General features: G+C 66.4%; 1 protein-coding gene and 1 long non-coding RNA gene across 3 annotated transcripts; one reads left to right on the top strand and one right to left on the bottom strand.

The window, feature by feature from the left end:
• Positions 1-259: 259 nt before the first annotated feature.
• LOC140619708 (uncharacterized) lies at positions 260-8,108 on the bottom strand. The gene is made up of 3 exons (XR_012019535.1): positions 7,935-8,108; positions 1,147-1,240; positions 260-599 (listed from the first exon to the last, which is right to left on the bottom strand). It is a non-coding gene; the product is annotated as an uncharacterized lncRNA (long non-coding RNA).
• A 2,147-nt stretch (positions 8,109-10,255) lies between these two features.
• Positions 10,256-18,550, top strand: TBX1 (T-box transcription factor 1). 2 transcript variants are annotated; one of them, XM_072803542.1, is made up of 9 exons: positions 10,256-10,474; positions 11,037-11,156; positions 12,412-12,775; positions 14,623-14,724; positions 15,548-15,719; positions 16,316-16,471; positions 17,099-17,166; positions 17,262-17,362; positions 17,689-18,550. In XM_072803542.1, the coding sequence occupies exons 2-9, from the start codon at positions 11,123-11,125 to the stop codon at positions 18,192-18,194; spliced, it is 1,503 nt and encodes a 500-aa protein (XP_072659643.1). In that variant the 5' UTR covers positions 10,256-10,474; positions 11,037-11,122; the 3' UTR covers positions 18,195-18,550. The 2 variants fall into 2 exon arrangements, with proteins under 2 accessions (XP_072659643.1, XP_072659642.1); XM_072803541.1 differs by having other exon boundaries at positions 10,256-11,156.
• Positions 18,551-18,753: the final 203 nt, after the last annotated feature.

Raw genomic sequence — 18,753 nt, 5'->3', positions numbered from 1 at the left:
ATTCTGGGACGAGGTCCGGGCCACAGACCAACTGGTGGGGTGGAATGGGGTCGGGGTGCTGCCAGGAGCTCAGGAAGGGCCTGGGCACTTCTTTGAAGACATCCAGCCTCAAGATCAGAGCCAGGGATACTTGGGGCCATATTAAGAGAGGCAGCTCATGTAGAATGGAGGAGGTGACAGGTGATACCAAGAGGGCAGTGTCCAAGCGCTGGGGCAGCGTCCTCGGCACCTCCACCATGACCACCGTCACTTTGTGAGGTGTGTATATAACAGGTACAATTTATTGACACAATGCTGGGCACCGACCAATCAATGACCGCTACTCACAACAATAGCCCCTGAGGCCCCCCTGGGCTGACCTGGGACACGTCCTCCAGCCTCAGACCTCTGCCCTTATGCCCTGATCCAGAACATGGTTAGTCCTCACTTCCCCAGTCCTGGGCTGGGAGGGAGGAGGGCTCAGGCTCCCGCTGGGCCGATGGACATGTGGGCTCCAAGGTCCTCAGCATCCAGGCCCCAGGTCGGCAGCCCCTGGGCAGCTGACGGGCAGAGAACAGACTCCCGCCGAGGGTCCCAGGAGGAAGGCCAGGAGCCCAAAGCTGGAATCAGGAAAATGCCCTTCAGATCCAGTGCAGTGGCCCCATGTCCCCCGCCCCCTCCTCCCTTCCCAATGCTCCCCTCCTTTGCTTGACTCCCAGACACTCTGCACAACATCACTTCTCTTCTCCATCTGGGAGCAACAAACCTCCTTCCAGAAATTTCTCCCCTAGACCCGGGCTGCTTCCTTCGCCCAGGGACAGCCCTGCAGACATCTATAGGGTAGCTCCACGTTCCAGCTCCCCAGACTGAAGGGGCAGTCTCCCCTGAAGGCAGCCTGTGGCTGGGTTTAGCAGATGGTAGGGAAGAATCCGCAAACATTTCCTCTAAAGTGATGAGCAGTCGTCTTGGTCTTGTCGGAGGTGCTTAGGGGAGCAGCGACACCTGAGGCCTCGGGGACCTTCTGGGCACTCTGCTGAAGGGGCCAGTTCCACCTTCCCCCACCAGTGCAGGCTGACTCCCCAGCTCTCAGCCCTGATCCAGCTGACCAGAGCGAGCTGAGCCCCATCCATGTGCCACCTTCTTGTGGAAGCATTTGAGGCCACCTACCGAAACAGCTTGGACCGGCCTTGCTGCTCACCGCTGCTGTCCACGTGTGGGCCAGACTGGCCCCGATTCCCTTCTCGGCCTCCTGGTTCCCGGCCTGGAAGGGAACAGTGACACCACTAGCAAATGCCCTGCAGTGAGTACCACCCTCCCGCCCTACCCTACAGAGTGCAGGGCCCAGCAGGTGCAAAGGGCTACAGTCCCATGATGGGTTTGTCACCGGGGACAGAACCATGGCACAGAGCCAAGGAGGAGGGGCCACATGGCCAGGGGCCCAGACGGGAGCCAGGACCCAGGCAGGTGGGCAATTCAGAGAGGGGCCTGCCACGGAATCGGAAGGAAAGCTGGGCCTGGGGAGCTCCAGGTGCTCCCACTTCACTTCGCCTTTGTTGGAGGGCCACCTTGGTTTCTCTGGTGGGCACCTCGGACCCTCGCATCCACCCCGGGGCCTGGCCATTCCCAGGGAGGCCTGAGACAGCCTGGCGCCGCCCGTACGCCTGCCCAGCATGGGGCGGCCTGGGTGCATTAGGTCCTGGCAAACACCCTGGAAGGAGGGGCTAGGTTGGCTTGGGACACCAGTGAAAGCTCGCATCTGTCTGTCTGTCCGCCCAGCACAGCTGGCGCCAAGCACCCACTTAGCAGGATGGGGCAGCCGGCGCCTCCATGCTGCCCACGTCCCCTCCTGTCCCCACTGCCTGGTGGCCAAGGCCAATTTCACACCCCTCTCAGCCTCAGTTTCTCTGTCGGTGGGAGCCCCCTTGGTGGGTAAAAGAGCAGGCCCGCCAGTGCCTCCCTTCCGTCCGTCCGGGTGCCTGTGGAGGGCTGGCCAGGAGAAGCTGAGGGGGCCGGCTAGGCCAGGGGCCCCTCCCTCCTCCTGCCCGCCCCCCACGGGGTGACCGCAGGGCCGCGGACAGCGCAGTGGGTCCGTGGGGATCCAGGCCGGGGCTTCGGAGCCCAACGGTGACCCAGCCCCTGCCCCGCCCCGCCACCGCCACCGACGGCTGTTTAGACAGCAGGCAAGGCCGGGGCCCTCCACATCCACCCAGACGCAGGCCAGACCCTCTGGGCGAAGGCAGGGGCCGAGGGGGAGGGGAGGGGTGGCCAGAAGAACCGGCTCCGGCCGGGACCCATCCCAGGACCGACTCAGGGAGCGAGCGGGCGGGCAGGCAGGGGCTCCCAGTCTGGGGGGCCTCAGGGCTGTCAGGCTGTCCCCTCCCCGCAGCTGTCTCAGCTCCCACCTCCCCCGCCCGCCCCCAGGACTCCTATTTCACTGAGGAGATTAAGACCACCTGGCGAGAGCCCCCTCCGCCCCTCCCCTCCCCCAGCCCTCCCTCCTAGCCCCTTCTGCCCCTTGAGGTGCCTTCCCGCCCCCTCGCCCGCCTCCCACCCCCGCGTTCCCACACGGCCACCCGGGCCCTGCCCCTGCGCCTCGACATCACCCCCGGCGCTGCTGTGCCCGCTGCCTGGGGTCAGCCCCCCAGTGCCCCATCCCCTGAGCCCCCGACCCTCCGACCCCCACAGCCCTGCCTCATCCGGGCACATCACCGGTCACCGTCCCCACGTCCAGCTGGGCCCGCACCAGGCCAGGTGTCCCTTGTGTTTGGCGCCGTCCGCGGCCTCCTGCCTCGCTTGCGGGGTCTCGAGAGGGAAGTGGGGCGGCCCGGTGCTGCGGGTCAGCTCTGAGCCTGGTACCCCCACTCCGCTCCAACAGCCGGGGACTGGGGGGCTCAGCTGGGGGCCCCGTCCAGCCTGCCTGGGGGCGGCCGGCCGGGCTGGATGCTGGCTCAGACAGACGGGAGGAATCTGAGCTCTGAAAACCGCAACTCTGAGCTCGCCTGTTTGTTTGCTTTTGAGAAATTCCAACCTGATTCAGCAGAGTCGGAGGAGGGAAGGGATTTGTCTGGCTGGGGTGGGGTGGAGCCGTGCTCGTGAACATGGGGAAACTGAGGCTGAGTCTAGACACCTGGGCCAGGTGTGAAAGCTGGGCAGAGTGTTTAACTGGGCTTCTCGGGGACACAGACACCACTGCTCCCCACTGGGCCACTGAATCCCAAGCCGGGCCTGGCGGCCCCACAGAATCACAGAGGCAATAGCTGCCCTACCCAGTCTGGGGGGGGGACCAGTTGAGATTTGGGGGGCTGCCCAAGGAGGCCAGGGCCGTTGCAATGGCGGTATCAGTTGAGAAACCACGTTTAAGAGCTGACAGAGCTCCCTGCGTCCTTGAGAATTCTCCCCATTTCTCAGACAGGAACACTGACGCTTGGAGAGGCCAAGGTGCATCTCAGACACAGAACACCGCAGAGCGAGGATCACGCCTGGCCCCAGCTCGTGATGACTGAGCCGCCCCTGGTTCCACCCTGCTCCGAAGGGCCGAGAAGACCTAGTCCTGCCTGACGGAGTCAATTCTCCAAAATGGTAGCGCTGGCTTTTTCCCCAGCAGCTTCCCCCCAACGCACACAGCCTTCTTCCAGAAAGGCAGGAGACCAGGCAGGGCTGGAAATCTGCTGGGAGTGGCACCCACCACGAAGGTCTGGCTGCCTCCCCGGATCTCCAGGGGGCCTCAGTCTCCCATCTATCTGTTGGGTGCTGGCCCTTGGTGGGGGAGCCCACATGCTAGAGCCTTGCCCATCGGGCCACCGTGCCCTCACGCTAACTCTGCTATGACAGCAGCGTTCCTGCCACCGGCCCCAGACTGGACAGTCCACCTGCCCTCAGCGCCAGGTCAGCGGGCGGAGAGAACCAGGGTGGGCCTGCTGAGGGCAGTGGGTGCAAAGGCTCTGGCTGCCAGGCTTACGGCACCTGAGAGAATGGTCCTGGGCTAATGGGGACCATCCAGCAGCCCTGGGGGCTCAGCCAGGGAGCAGAGTGGACGAAGAGGGGCACAGGTGCAGAGCCAATTCTCCACTGCACTTGGACCAGATTTTGACACAGAGCTGCTCCAAGTAGTCACGCTTTGTTGTCACAGTGAATATGTGGACAACTTGAGTTTAATTTCTAAAACATAACAAAAATTCCAAGTTAGATATATTTAATTATTTCAAATGCTCTAAGTATCCGTAAGAGGAGATCTAATAGATCAAAAACTTTAGGGGAGCATGCCCTCACTAGCCCCTGTTAATAGTGGTGCTGATGTAACTGGTTTCATGGCCATTCTTCATTGTCTCTGGCCCTGTCCCCAGTTTCTTACTTTTTGGAGCCTCCCAGGGCTCATGTTGGCCACCAAGCCCGATGCAGGGCTGGGGCCTGAGTGTGGAGACCGACCTCCCAGGTGATTCCACCCAGAAGGATCCCTGTTGGGAGAGTCTGACTGTACCCACCACCGAGGGCATCATCCCGGCGGGTAGACCTCCCCGCCCTGGGGTATCATCTTAGTGTGTCACACCTTCAGGAAATTGCCCAGCAGGGGTGGACTGCCACGTTTTATTCTTCCTTCATCACATGGTACCTGCAGCTCCCCACGGACCTCATCCAAGTCAAGTAAATCTGAGCTCCACTTGAGTTAGTGACATGAGTGTCGCAGACACTGAAGACTCGGCACAGCGGCCGCTGGGGGGTACACTTGCACACACATGTGTGCCCACATATGGGTTCTGCACGTGCCGACATGCGCACTCTAGTTTGTACGGGAGTCTGTACATGAACACGTGTGGGCCCTTGTGCACATGTGTATATACGGTATGTGGGTCTGTGCCCCTGCTCACAGGTATGCATGCTTGTGTCCAGTGTGTGCACAAGTACACGTGCGTCCCACACTTAGATGTATGTGTGGGTGTGTGCACACATCTGCAGGTGTGCTTGTGTATGTGTGTGGTGTGTGCGTGCATGTACATTCATGCCCGTGCTCGTGAGTGTGTTAAGGCCATGTGGTGGTGTCGAGGCCATGTCAGTGCCTGAGAAGGGGGCGCTGGCTCCCCCGCTCACCAGAGGAACCTGAGGAGCTCTCCATCTTCTGGCCACTCACCTTCAGCCAACACACCCCAGGAACTTCTGGGGCCTGTCCCTTTCCCCGGAAAGTGTAAGTCCTCCTGTCCTGCCTGGCCAGAGAGGGCACCCAAGGGGCGCTGGCGAGGCTGGTTGCCTCAGTCCCGTCATGGGTAGGCCGCCTAAATCTATGTCACCTGGGATTCTGAGCCCCGCCTGTGCCTGAAGGCACCTGGGGTGGAAGGGCTGGTGTGACCAGGAGATGGACAGACAGATGGACAGCCGGCTCCCCATGTGGCTGGGTCCTCCCACCAAGTGGGCAGCTAAATCAACAGGCCCAGAAATCGGAGAGGGGCCCAGGGCCTGGCTATGCATCAGTCTGTTTGTTTGTTTGTTCTGGAGTTGTGGGAACTTCCAGACTGCAGGAGGCCCTGGTGGCTGGGGGGGGGGGGGGTGGGTGGCTATCGCCCAGGCCTAGCTGACAGCCACATCCGGCCGCCATCCCTCTCACCATCTCCCCACCAGGTCCCCCTGAAGGGCAGCACCCACAGTGAGGGGGCACAGCTAGGCCCCTGGTAGAGGGAGGCTGTAAGCCAGCTCTGCACCCCCTCCCGGCTCTGAGGGGCCTGGTGTCACAGGAGGAGGGTCCCGCTGTCCTGCTCTCTCTTCTTCCCACTACTGCCATCCCCTCTGGTATCCACCCATCGACCCTCAGTTCCCGTTTGCTCACCTGGCAGGGGCTAGTGTTTGTGGGAGTCTCCAGGGCCCAGGCGCCAGCACTCCAGAGCCTCAGCAAGCCCTGCTCTAGGACCACGGGCAGGTGGCACTGGGGTCCAAAGAGAGTCCCCGGGATGTCACCGGGGCAGGGAGAGGGCCAGCCCCTTCCCTAGTCAGGCTTCAACTCCCTCCCAGTCCTGTCCTCTCCAAGCCACCAGAGCACACACCAGGCTGTGTCTAACTCCTGGACCTCTACCAAGTACTTCATAGGATCCGCTCAGCCAGCTCACTCGGGCATCCCCGCAGAGTCCTCTGTCCCCTCCGTGTGAACCCCACTGTGGGCCCAGGCCCCCAGCCAGGGCTTCTGCCGGCTGCCTGACACCCCCCAGAATCAGGGACTGGGCAGCCACCCATCCTCACCCACAGAGCCCAGCACCAAGCAGGGAGCCTAGGGGGGAGCTCACCAGGACTTCGCTTCGCAGGGGGAGGGGCATGGGGAGGGAAGGGCTGGGGAGCAGTTAGAGGTGAATCGAGCCACTGCTCTTCCAGACATACTGAGTCCTCAAGCTGAGACAGGGATTCGCTTCCTGCAACTTTGCAGGACGGTGTCACAGACATCAGGTGTGCAGCACAGTGCAGGACCGGGGCAGGAAACTGCTCTTGCCCCCAAGTAGGGGCCCAGGCCACACCACGGCCCCTGAAGAACCCCCCACCGCCCGGAGTGCCAGCCCAGCACCCAGAGGGTTTCTAAGCCATGGCATGTAGTCAGCTGGTGCTCCGGCAAACAGCACCCCATGCAGGGTGCCCACTGACAGTGCAACTTCGGCTCTGAGGCTTTGATGCGGACCCTGGGGTGGGGGTGGGGGGAACAACGACGGAGCCCAACCCTCCGCAGCGAGGAGCTGGAGGTTCTTCTACCCCATCGGTGGCCAGTGGCCAGAAAGAAGGTGAGAGGCTACAGCCCAACCACTGTGCAGAAAGCGTGGGAGTAGCAGCCCGACTTGTCCACCTCCAGAGCTTGGGGTCCCCACCTGTCCACACTAGCACCACCCTGAAAGCCACGTTTGCAGCGTCAGGGCCAAAGGACCTTCACTGAATGAAGAAATGATGGGGCGCGCTCCAGGGGCCAAGATTCTTCTGCGTCAGGCTTCATCGGGAGGGCCAGGCGGCAAGGTGGGGAGGGAGCTGAGAAGGGAGGACAGAGCCACCCACTGTGCACGCCGCCCCTCTGGGCTCCAGCAAAGATTGCGTCCCTCCCACCCACCCCCACTGCTGCCCTGTGGAGCCCAAGAAGTTTCGATCTGGCGCTGACTGAGGCCGAGAGGCAGGGTCCAGGGTGCTCTCTGGTGCAGGACTTTCCTTTGAGACCCCTGAGGCCACTTTGAGACCCCTGAGCAGACACTTGCGGCAGTTCCTGGCTGATCTTTCCTAAAACGATTTAATGGGATCAGGTAATGCCTAAAGCCAGGCTCTTCTCTGTCTGTGCCCTGGGAGGTGCAACAGGGTTCCGACCCGACCCAAAATCTGGTTCCTGGAGGAGGGGGGGTCTCCAGTGCGCCACATACCCACATCCTCCTGGAGGCACCAGCACGGATCCACCTGGGGCGCGGGTGGCGTGCCCTAGTCTTCAGGAGCACTCGGGCGCGAGGACCCAGGGCTTCGCGGGGGCCAGAGTTACACGAGGGTGCACGGGTCCCTCGGGGGCTGGGGATGGAGAGGGTCGGAGTGATTTAGCAGCCGCGCCGGCAGCGCCAGGGATGTGCCTTTACAAGGGACGGAAGATGAGCCGTGGGGTCCTGCCAAAAGGGTAGGGTGCCTGTGGTGACGCTCCCCTGGGGGAGACACGTGCACTCTGGGGAGGCGGAGCTGGGCGGGAGCCTGGCAGCCCAGACTCAGGGGCCGCCTCCCGCGCGCTGGGGGGGAACCTCCACACCCGGCTTGCTGCGGGCCAAACTCCAGAGATGCTGGGGCGCCGTGGGGGAGGCTGTACTCCCCGGGGTGGTGCGGGGCGCAGCCAGCGCGCACGTGGGACCCCCGCGCAGGGCCCAGAGGGAAGCACCGGCTGCCGCCGGGCGGGTGCTCAGGCCGCCCCGCCGGGCCCCTCCCGCCCCCTTCCCCCGCCCCCCTCCGGACTTCTGGTCCCCACCCCGTACCTGCCGGGGCCCCGCGACGGCCAGCCTCGGTCTTAGGGCCTGTAGAATGGTCTCACGGCCGCCCTGACCTCGCGGTCAGCCGCGCTGCAGGACGCGGCTCCCACGTCCCCTGCGCGCCCCAGGCAGGGGGGCGGCGGGGCGGGGGAGGCGGACCCCGGGCGGCTCCCGCTCCGCGCCGCTGGGCCCTCCCGGCCGCCCAGGCCGGCGCCCCGCCGGGCCTCCTACCTCGCGGTGCTGGCGGCGCGGCCGGCAGGGGGAGCGAGGCGGAAGGGAGCGGCGGCCGGCCAGGTGAGGGGAAGGCCTCCCGCGGCCGGGCGCGCTCCCTCGGGGGCCGCGGGGTGCGGGGCGCCGGCGGGGGGGGGGCGCGCTCCTTCCGGCTGCGGGCGGGGCGCGGGGCGCGGAGCCGGGCGCGGGGCGCGGAGGGCTGCGCGCACCCCTGCAGGGACCGAGGCTGCTCCCAGGAGGCGCGGCCCGGGGGGCGGTGGAGGCAGAGACTCTGCGGGGCTGGAGGCTCGGGCGGCCTCGCGCTTCGAGCGCCTCGGGCCCCTCCGGCCGCGGGTCCCGGGCACAGAGCAGGGGGCGCGGGTTCTGCGGGCGCGAGGGTGAGGAGCCGCGACGGGTGGAAAGGGATGGACCCCGCGACGGCGGAGCGCCCGGGTGAGGCCCCCCCCAACTTCTCCCCAGTGCACTTTTTCTCCACCAGGGTTTTTGCCCACCCCACAGGGTCCTCTGCTTCCTCCCAGCCCCGCTCAACAGGTCCCAGTTCCGGCAGGAAGGGGTTAAGGGGGGCTGGGAGGATCCTGCGCTCCCCTCCACCACCTCAGACCCCGAGGGCCCAGGGCCTCGGGACCGTGCCCCAGAGACCCATCCAGGAAGCCCCAGGGCTTTTCACTTTCACTTCTCCCTTCTCAATACTGGTGTGACCCTCTGTCTCCACATCTGGCCACTACCCTCAGGTGTGTGCCCAGATACACGCAGAAGGCTCCCCAGGTGCACAGGACACAGCCTCCAGCATCCCCCCGGGGCTGGGGCAGCATGCATCCCAGATAAGGCACAACCACACATGGGAGCCCCTCCCAGAGCCCCCACATCGGCCCCCCACAGTCTTCAGGGCCCAGGACCTCTCTGGGCGCGGACTGCCAGCAGGAGATACCCCAGATGACACTGCCCTGCACGCCTCTCTGGGGGTGGACCGCCAGCAGTGGGCACGCCTCCTGCAACACTGCCGTGACCTGGCCCCACCAATGTCCCCTCCCAGCTGGGTTCTCCCCTCCATCAGAAGCAGCTCTTTCTGAAGTCCTGGAGGCAGTGGGCTGCCCTGCTCCGGGAGGGGAAAGAGGGCCCTTTAGCCCAGCTGGTTCCACATCTCACTCGTCCCTGGACCTGTCCATAGGTCCCACAGGTCAGTGTCACTGTCACAGCCCCAAATGGCCACTGAGGGCTGGGGGCAGGCTCTGGTGACAGCTTCCCTCTCCCTCCACTCTCCACAACTACAGCCACAGCCAGGGGGGGCAGGTAGGGGGGGCTCCCTGTCCAGGAAGTCACACACACCACGCCCCAGCCACATGCCCACATGCTGCCCTGCTGCACTCACCACCTCATGCTCTTTCCTGGACCTCAGGCCCAGGAGCCAGTTCCTTCCCACTGGAGCTTACTCCCCAGTCCTCAGTTCCTGAGCCTTGCCCACTTCCTAGCCAGCACCCTCTCCAGCCTGGGGTCTGAGGCTCCAGGGATTGTAGAAGCTCTGGGAGAGGCTGCCTGCCTCCCACCCTCATCCCAGGCAAGCGCAGGCGAAGGCCTACAACATGGTTGCGGGCGGAGAAGCCTTGGAAACAGAGGCTCTGACTTCGAGAGCCTCGGTGAAGGGCCAGAGAGGCTCCTGGGAGGCTGGGAGACTTGGTGCTCTGCTGGCGAGACTGGGCAGCAAAGCCACGGATGCCCTGAACCGGTCAGAGAAGACCCCAGCGGCAGTAGGTGGGGGAAGGCACAGGCCAAGTTAGGCCTCAGTGTGGCGGATGCCTGGGCCTAGAGGCCTTGAGGCCTCAGGGTGGGCCTCGCCTCCCGGTGCTGGGCCTGGCTGGGCACCAAGGCAGCGGGGCCTTCCCAGGTGGGCAGCCTGGATGTAAGGTGGGTGGCAGGGGGCCGCGTACAATCCGACCCGGCGGGCTGAACTCCTCCGACGTGTCCCCGGCTCCCTGGGCCAGTGCAGGCCCCGCCCCCGGCCCTCCCTGCGCCCGGCCGGTGCGCGGGGAGGTCGGAGCAGCGGGCACTGCCCACCCTCCGGATGTATAAGCGTCCTGGCCAGAGGCGGGTGGTGCGCGCGGGTGCGCGTGACACTCGGGCTCCCGGGCTGCGCGGCCTGGCCTGGGCGGCGTCCCTCTGCTCCGGGTCCCCAGCCACGACAGTGGGCCGGCCGAAGGGGGCTGGGGGCGTTTGCCCGCTGGGTCCTGTTCCGCCGCGCTGAGGACCGGACGACGCCCCCGCTGGGGGTTGCCCGCCTGTGGCCGGTGCCGAGCCCGAACTGCCCTCTCCTCACCCAGGTGCAGGGGCAGCCAGGGAGGAGGCGGCGGGAGGGGCCGAGGGCAGGGGCACGGCTGAGCCCAGGCGGCCCCACGGCGATCACTCGGTGCCTCACTGACACGGGCTGAGGCTGGGCGCTCCGGGTGTAGCTGCCTCCAGTCGGGGGCTGTAGGACGCAACGGTGGCTTCGCCGGACAGAGGGAACCCCGGCCTCGGTGGGAACGGCGGGATGTTCGAAGGGCGCTGGTCACGGAGGTCCCCGGGAGCAGAGGCCGGGGCAGGGAGCTTGAAAAGCAGAAGGGCCCGCACACCCCCCTAGGGCGCTCCACCCATCTGGGCCCCTCGGCGGCCACCAGCCCAGAGTGGGGGGCCGTGACGCCATAATCCCCGGGGCCCGGGGCTGGAGGCTGTGAGTGGCACCGCAGGCCCCCGCCCCCGGGTCCCGTGGGCTGGGCCGGCCTTGGTGCGGCTGGGTGCACGCAGTCGGAGGCGGCGCCGGCCAGGCCGCCGGGGCGCCTATGGACGCGCGGAGCCCGCTGTCTCCCCGGGCCAGCGCGTTCAGCATCGCCTCTCTGGTTGCAGCAGAGGCCGCAGAGCGCAGCGCTCGCCTGGGCCCCCGGTCCTCTGACCCGGCGAAGCTCCGCCGGCTGCTGGGATCCCCGGCCGGGATGCACTTCAGCACCGTCACCAGGGACATGGAAGGTGAGCCGCCCTGCTGTGTCTACGGGGACCCGCCCGCCAGACCCCCTGCCACTGCTGCCGTGGGGCCCAGAGTGGGTGGAGGGAGCTCTGGCGGGGTGGGCTCCAGGCTTCCAGGAGCAGGGAAGACGGGCAGGCATCCCGCCCAAAGCCTGTGCACCCTCCAGCCTGGGGACCCAGCTGCAGAGACCTGCAAGCGGCTAGACTCAGGCCCAGAACGGGACTGGTGGAAGCCAGGCAGGACAGGAGGGGAGGACCAGAGGCAGATGGCAGAGGTGGCCGCAAGCTGAGAGAGGTGGAGGGAAGGTGGCAGGAAAGGAGGGTGTCATAGAGTCTGGGAACCCGGGAAAACTGAGAGAGAGAAAGTGGTGAGGGCAGCGGGAGGAAAAGAAATTGAGAAGAGAGAAAACACAAAAAGCTCAAAAGGAAGGTAGGAAAAAAGAGAGAGATGATAAAGAAATAAAGAGAGCGAGAACGAAAAAGAAGGAAGTGAAGGGAAATGGAAGACAGAAAATAAAGTCATAAAAGAAAGCGAAAAGCTAGAGAAAATCTCCAGTTTTTATTTTGTTAAAAAAAAAAAAGGAAAAATCCCTGAATAACAGGAAAAGACCTACAGAAATAAGAGGCAAAAGGCAGACTGGAAAAGAAAGACGAAGTGATGAAAAACGAAGTGGAAAGAAAGGAGAGGAACAGAAGTGGGGAAAGAAAGAGGCAAAAAATAAAGCAGGAATAAAGAGAAACGAAAGAGATAGTGGAAGAAGGAAAGAGGATTGGGAGGGAAATTTTCATCGAGGGAGACAAAGGTAAAGAAATAACAAATTGGGAAAAGAGCCCGGAGAGAGAAAGGAGAAACGCAACGCGGGAGGGCGGCAGAGCGAGGGGCGGCGGGCGGCCCGGCGCTCTGGGGAGCCGGTCCGGGCGGTCGGGGGGCCCGGGCCGAGCGAGCCGCGGCGGGCGGGCTGGGGGCTGGGGCGGGGGGCAGGGCGGGGGAGGGGCGAGCGCGGGGGAGGGGAGCGAGCCCATTGTCTCGGCGCCGGGGGCGGGGGGGCGCGGGGCGGGGCGGGGCGGGGCGCCTCCTCGGGGCCGGCCCGCGGTGAGGGCGGCGCGGCCCGGGGCGCAGCGCACGCCCGCCACTCGGCCCGGGGCGCGGGGCAGCGCTCACCTCGGCGGGGCGGCGGCGGCGGCGGCCCGCGGGTCATGATCTCCGCCGTGTCCAGCCCGTGGCTCACGCAGCTCTCGCACTTCTGCGACGTTGCAGCCTTCACGGCCAGCAGCCTGAGCAGCCTGGGGGCCGCGGGGGGCTTCCCGGGCGCCGCGTCGCCGGGCGCCGACCCCTACGGCCCGCGCGAGCCCCCGCCGCCGCGCTACGACCCGTGCGCCGCCGCCGCCCCCGGCGCCCCGGGCCCGCCGCCGCACGCCTACCCGTTCGTGCCGGCCGCCGGGGCCGCCAGCAGCGCCGCCGCCGAGCCCGAGGGCCCCGGGGCCAGCTGCGCGGCCGCCGCGAAGGCGCCGGTGAAGAAGAACGCCAAGGTGGCCAGCGTGAGCGTGCAGCTGGAGATGAAGGCGCTGTGGGACGAGTTCAACCAGCTGGGCACCGAGATGATCGTCACCAAGGCCGGCAGGTCAGGGAGCCCCCTCGCCGCCCGACCCTCCCCGCGCGTGGGCCCCGCCGGCGGGTGGGGGCGCGGCCCGCCACCTGCGGCCCCTGCAGGCGCGAGCTGGCTCTGGCTCCCCGCGGTCCCGGCTCCGGCGACGCGGGCGCGGGCAGCCACGGAAGGCGGCGGGTGGAGGAGCGCGGCGGCCGGCTCGCCCCTCCCGCAGCCCCGAGGCGCCCGCCGCCGCCGGAAGCCCAGGCCGGCCCGGAGCTCACGGCTGCCGGCGCGCGGCCTCGCCGACCGGCTCCCGGTGGCTCCCACCTCAAAGGAAAGTCACGTCTTTAGTTCCCCAATTCAGTGGACACGGGTTAGCTGGAGAGGGGCAGCTGGGCAGTTGTCTGCAACACGGCAGCAGAGAGCGGAGACCCTTAAAAAACAGTATCCCCCCTTTGCTGGAGGTTGCGACCCACCTTCCTCGGGCCTAAATTCCGCGTGATTGTGGGGCCTGGCTCTGGGGCCGGGGCCGCAGCCTTCCAATTGGCCTGTGTTTGTTTTAAGGGCCCAGAGAGAAGGGGAACAAGTTTTGCGATGCAACCGATTTGACCAGCAGACAAAGGCGGGTGCCGGGCTGTGTCTAATGTACACACGGAGACACCAGCTCTGCGTCCACACAGCCAAGGGGAGCTCAGGGCCTGTTTGCAGAGCCTTCTCGCGGTTTCTGTTTCGCTGCCGCGGCTGTCCTCCCTGGGGATCCTGGGGCCTATGCTCAGCTTCAGCTCTGCGGGTCTTCTCCGGGCTCTCCTTACTGTCCCCCGAGGACGGCGCCCCAGCCTCTGGCCCGGTCCAGCCCAGCAAGGGCCTTGGTTGTGGCCAGGCTTTACCCCGAAAGCCACCGTTCTGCAGCACCCACCGGCCTGCAGAGGCGGCGGTGGCAGGTCTGACCCGGAGGGCTGGCTCCATGGCATCTGCTTTCTGCCCACCGCCTGCAGGGAGTTGCCTCTGAGGGGAAGCCGTAGGAAGGGCAGGTGGGAGCCAAGCCTCACGCAGCCCTCCTGGGCCGGGTGGCTGGCACTGCTGTGCCGTCAGGGACAGGGCCGGCGCACGGTCGGCGGCCCATGCGGGAGCCACAGAATGTCCTTTCAAGAGCCTGGATGGGTCATAGAGTCAGAGTCCAGGGGAGGGGAGAGTTAGGTGACCACGAGAGCACGAGCCAGGTTCTCCCGGAGGAGCTGAGTCCGGGGGGGTTACTGTGGCCGGTGGGAACTTGTGTGTGTCCCGAGGAAGGTGGGGAGACTCCTCCATTGGGCCTAAGAGTTGAGCCTATGGGTTCCGAGCCCTCAGCCTCGTTGGAGGGATTGCGGAGCAGCCGCAGACCCAGCCGAAAGGGCAAGCGGGACTCCTGGGAGCCACACAGAGTGCCCTGGTTTCACTTTGTTCGAGCCGGGAGTTCACATCCGTCTCTTAGATGGAGCTGGGGAGGCTCTGGAGGGCCGAGGATCTCTGGGACCGCGTCTTGGGAGTCTGCTGATAGGTGCTGCCGGCTGAGGCTCGCTCTGGGCCGGACAGCCGAGAATCGGCAAATGCTAGGCCGGCTCTGTGCACGCAAAGGTGGCAGAAGAAGCCACAGATGACGTTGGGGCGGGGAGGCTCCGCTCCAGGGCTTAGGGAGCCGTTCTGGGGTTTCAAAAAAGGGGGCAGGGGGCTGCCCTGACACTCCATTTACCCTTGGCTGGGCCAGGGCCCGGTTGGGTTAGAGTAGCTGAGGCAGAGGAGAGGGGATGGAGGGGCCCGGCGCTGAACCGTCCTGGGGTGGTCGAGGTGGGGCAGCCCTGCCTTCCCCCACCCGAGGTGACCGGAGGCCTCGCCGCCCCCAGGCGCATGTTCCCCACGTTTCAAGTGAAGCTCTTCGGCATGGACCCCATGGCCGACTACATGCTCCTCATGGACTTCGTTCCCGTGGACGACAAGCGCTACCGGTGAGCGCCCAGCGGGACCAGGGAGGGTGCCCTGGGGAGCGGCCGGTCCCCGCCTGGTGACGCCTCTGAGGGCAGCCCACGAGGACATTAGTGACCAGGAGTCCCAGCACCTGCCCCGGCTGCCCCACGGGCCCCGTGACCTCCTCCCTCCCCAGCCCTGTCAGACCCCAGACCCACACACCCCACCCCCAGCGGTTCTTGGGAACTCCCCTCAGGAGGTCACACAGGCTGGGCCCCTCCACCGGCGTAGGCCTGAGGCAGCTCCCACGCCCCTGGGCCAGCTTGGCCTGAGGCCCCTCGCACACAGCCCCTGCCTTTCTTCGCGTCTCCTTCTCCCACGAGGTGAGCGTGGGCACCTTGTCCCCTGCCCCCACTCCCGGGGAATGCTGGGCCCTGGAGCCGAGCAGGAAAGGTGGGGTGGCCGGGAGAGATTATGCAGGGCGGGTCTCAGCCGCCCGGACAATTAACAGCAATTAATAAAGAGACCGAGGTCCGCCCTGCGCCCGAGGCCGCCGCCGGCGCTGCCAAATCCGACTCGAGCCGGTGGCGGGGAGGCCCGAGCCGCAGACCCGCGTGCGGCGAAATGTGGCGTCCGGCCTCCTCCCCCGGTGCCCGGCTTCCTGTCGTCTCGTGTGTTGGGACGGGAGGGAGTTTTCTGTTTTCTTCCCGGTGCCCCTCGGAAACGCTGCCAGTCTGTGTGGCAGCCGAAGGCTCCATTTCACCCGTGATGGGGAAATCATCAGAGGCACTTCTGGGGTGCACTCCGCAAGGCCCTCTCGGTTCACCCCGCATGGCATGACCCCCTGTTCCCGTGCTGCCCCAGGTACGCCTTCCACAGCTCCTCCTGGCTGGTGGCCGGGAAGGCGGACCCCGCCACGCCAGGCCGTGTACACTACCACCCTGACTCGCCTGCCAAGGGTGCACAGTGGATGAAGCAAATCGTGTCCTTTGACAAGCTCAAGCTGACCAACAACCTGCTGGATGACAACGGCCATGTGAGCCACCCCCGCACCTCCCCAGGCGACCTCGCTGTTGCTGTCCCGGTGTGGGCCCTCCAGCGTTCCTGTTGACCAGAACCAGACGCAGAGCTTGGGCAGCTCGGGGTGTGAATGAGGGACAGGCTGAGCAGAGTGGGCCCAGTGGCCCTCGGGCCTGGAGAGGGTGTCACTGTGCTCCCCATACCCCATTCCTGATCTTTTGCTGGAGACTTTTTAACTAGAAAGGATGGGGCGGTTTGTGTGCGTGTGGTGATACTGGGGGGGGGGGGGAGGGTGGCTGCAGGAGGCTTTGCACAATCCAGGAGGGTGATGCTGCTTTCCTGCCAGGCTGAGCTCTGGCCTCCAGCCACCTCCCACCCACCCACTGGGTGCCTCAAGTAGTTCTCAAGGACCTACGGAGAGGATCGTAATCCTGATCTTTTGCCATTTAGAGACTTTCCTTGTGGTCCCAGTTGATTGCAGTCTCCACTTGAGCCCCATAACCGGACCTCATTTTGAGAGTTCAGGCTTTTGTCCAAGTTCTCCGGGAAGTTCACTGCCTATCTAGACCTTTGCCCATTTCCTAGTTCCAAACTTGCCACCTTGTCTTCCAGATTATTCTCAACTCCATGCACAGATACCAGCCCCGCTTCCATGTTGTCTATGTGGACCCACGCAAAGATAGTGAGAAATATGCTGAGGAGAACTTTAAAACCTTCGTATTTGAGGAGACGCGCTTCACGGCGGTCACTGCCTACCAGAACCACCGGGTGAGGCCCTGGGATGGGCAAATTCAATACTACTGGGTTGCAATTTCCCAGTGCTGCCTGGGGACAAAGGTTTGTAACCAAAGCTTTGGGTTCTGGTGGGATCCAACACGGTGGGGTTGCCCCCCCAAGGGCCTCAAGCAGCCTCCTCTCCTCTGCTGCAGGCTGGCCCAGCCTCCTATCAGGTTGACCTCTCCAGCAGCAACTGTCAGTGCGGCCTGAAAGTTTGTTTTCAAACCATTCCGGAAACTCCCCATCAGGGGCCTGATCCACGGCTTACCCAAATTCCTAGGGCATCCCCCCCCCAACACACACACACTGTGGGTCGGTGGTGGAGGGGACCACATTCCCATCCCAGCCAGGGACACGGGGTCTCCATCCTAGTCACTTGGTACCACAGAGGGGTTCTTTAGCGAGAAAGGAGCTTCCCCGTTTGGCAGGAGAGAGTTAACTGGGGAGGTTTGTGTCCCCGAGGAGTAAAAGGGCCCCTACCTGGGGAGCTCCTGCAAACACTACCCGACTGGAGCTCGCGCCCCCAGCGCAGGGGCCCTACCCACTTGCTCAATGCCCGCTTCGCCCCCCACCCCACCCCACCCCACCCCACCCCACCCCACCCCACCCCACCCGCAGATCACGCAGCTCAAGATCGCCAGCAACCCCTTCGCCAAAGGCTTCCGAGACTGCGACCCGGAGGACTGGTGAGTGTCCTCCGGGGAGACGGCGACTGCGCTGCCCCGGAGCCTGGAGCCTGGCGGGGGCGCCCCCTGACCCGCCGCCCTCCTCCCTCCCGCAGGCCCCGGAACCACCGGCCCGGCGCGCTGCCGCTTATGAGCGCCTTCGCGCGCTCGCGGAACCCCGTGGCCTCCCCCACGCAGCCCAACGGCGCCGAGAAAGGTAGGGCCGGGGGTCGTGGGATCCGGGCCGCGGCCCCGAGCGCGCTCCGCCCCAGGCCGGCGGCCTTGCCGGGCCTCGCCCGCGCCCCAGGGGCGCTCGCGGCCTTCGCGCCGGTTGCACAACGGTCGTGGCGGCGGGCAAGCGCGCACTCGCCCGCCCGGCCCGACGGCTGCGCCGCGCCCGCCCCGCCCGCCGCCCGCCGCCCGCGGAGGGGCGCGGGCCCCTGGGGAGGGCCTCCGGGGAGGGCCCCCGGGGAGGGCCCCCGGGGAGGGCGCGGGTCCCCCAGGCTCCCGCCCCGGCGCGCTCACCCCCGGCCCTCCCCGCAGACGCGGCCGAGGCTCGGCGCGAATTCGAGCGCGACGCGGGCGGACCGGCCGTGCTCGGGGACCCGGCGCACCCGCCGCAGCTGCTGGCTCGGGTGCTGAGCCCCGCGCTGCCCGGGGCCGGCGGCGCCGGCGGCCTCGTCCCGCTGCCCGGTGCGCCCGGGGGCCGGCCCAGCCCCCCGCACCCCGAGCTGCGCCTGGAGGCGCCCGGCGCGTCGGAGCCGCTGCACCACCACCCCTACAAGTACCCGGCCGCCGCCTACGACCATTACCTCGGGGCCAAGAGCCGGCCGGCGCCCTACCCGCTGCCCGGCCTGCGCGGCCACGGCTACCACCCGCACCCGCACCCGCACCCGCACCCGCACCCGCACGCGCACGCGCACCACCACCCCGCCGTGAGCCCCGCCGCCGCCGCCGCCGCCGCAGCCGCCGCCGCCGCCGCCGCCGCCAACATGTACTCGTCGGCCGGGGCCGCGCCGCCCGGCTCCTACGACTACTGCCCCAGATAACGCGGCCGCCGCCCGCCGCCCGGGCAGCCCCGAGGGCCCCGAGGACGCGCTCCTGCCGCCCCGGGGCCAGCCCAGCCGCGAAGCCGTCGGGCCCTCGCCGGTTCCCCGCCCGGAGCCGCCGCGGGGCCGGTCCGCGCCGCCAGTGCCAAAGCGCCCGGTCGGCGGCGGAAGGAAGTGGTATTTATTGTTCTCCGCGAGCCCGCGTCGCCCCCCGCCCCCACCCCGGCCCGGCCGGCAGCTGCAGTGTAGACGACCCGGGAGCCCGTCTGCAGGCGGTGTAGATACGTGTAGATATTTGTAGATACTGTAGATACCGCGCCGGCGCCGACTTGATAAAGGTTTCGCCTCTTTTGGAAGCTGCCTACGTGTCCGTTTATTCGCGTCCGCTGAGAGCGCACGGGGGGCGCCGCGGCTCGGGGTCCGGTGGGCTCGGGCCTCGGGGCCTCGGGGCCTCCCGCGCCGGCGCCCAGCGGTGCCCGCAGTGCGCCCGCCGAGCCTCCTCCGCCCGCCCCGCCGCGTCCTCTCCCCGCCCCCGGCCCGGCCCGGCCCGGCCCTCAGG

Source organism: Canis lupus, chromosome 27, assembly GCF_048164855.1.
Source record: "Canis lupus baileyi chromosome 27, mCanLup2.hap1, whole genome shotgun sequence".
Lineage (NCBI taxonomy): Eukaryota > Metazoa > Chordata > Mammalia > Carnivora > Canidae > Canis > Canis lupus.
Note: the sequence above shows the minus strand (reverse complement) of the source record. Positions and strands in the feature narration are given on the sequence as shown.

What these genes read in the sequence shown, in the direction of transcription:
- TBX1 (XM_072803541.1), top strand. Translation starts at nt 10,973, where the DNA reads ATGGACGCGCGGAGCCCGCTGTCTCCCCGGGCCAGCGCGTTCAGCATC. An exon ending in CTGCCTACCAGAACCACCGG is followed by an intron (nt 16,472 to 17,098) that starts GTGAGGCCCTGG and finishes CCCCACCCGCAG; the next exon opens with ATCACGCAGCTCAAGATCGC. An exon ending in GCCCAACGGCGCCGAGAAAG is followed by an intron (nt 17,363 to 17,688) that starts GTAGGGCCGGGG and finishes CCCTCCCCGCAG; the next exon opens with ACGCGGCCGAGGCTCGGCGC.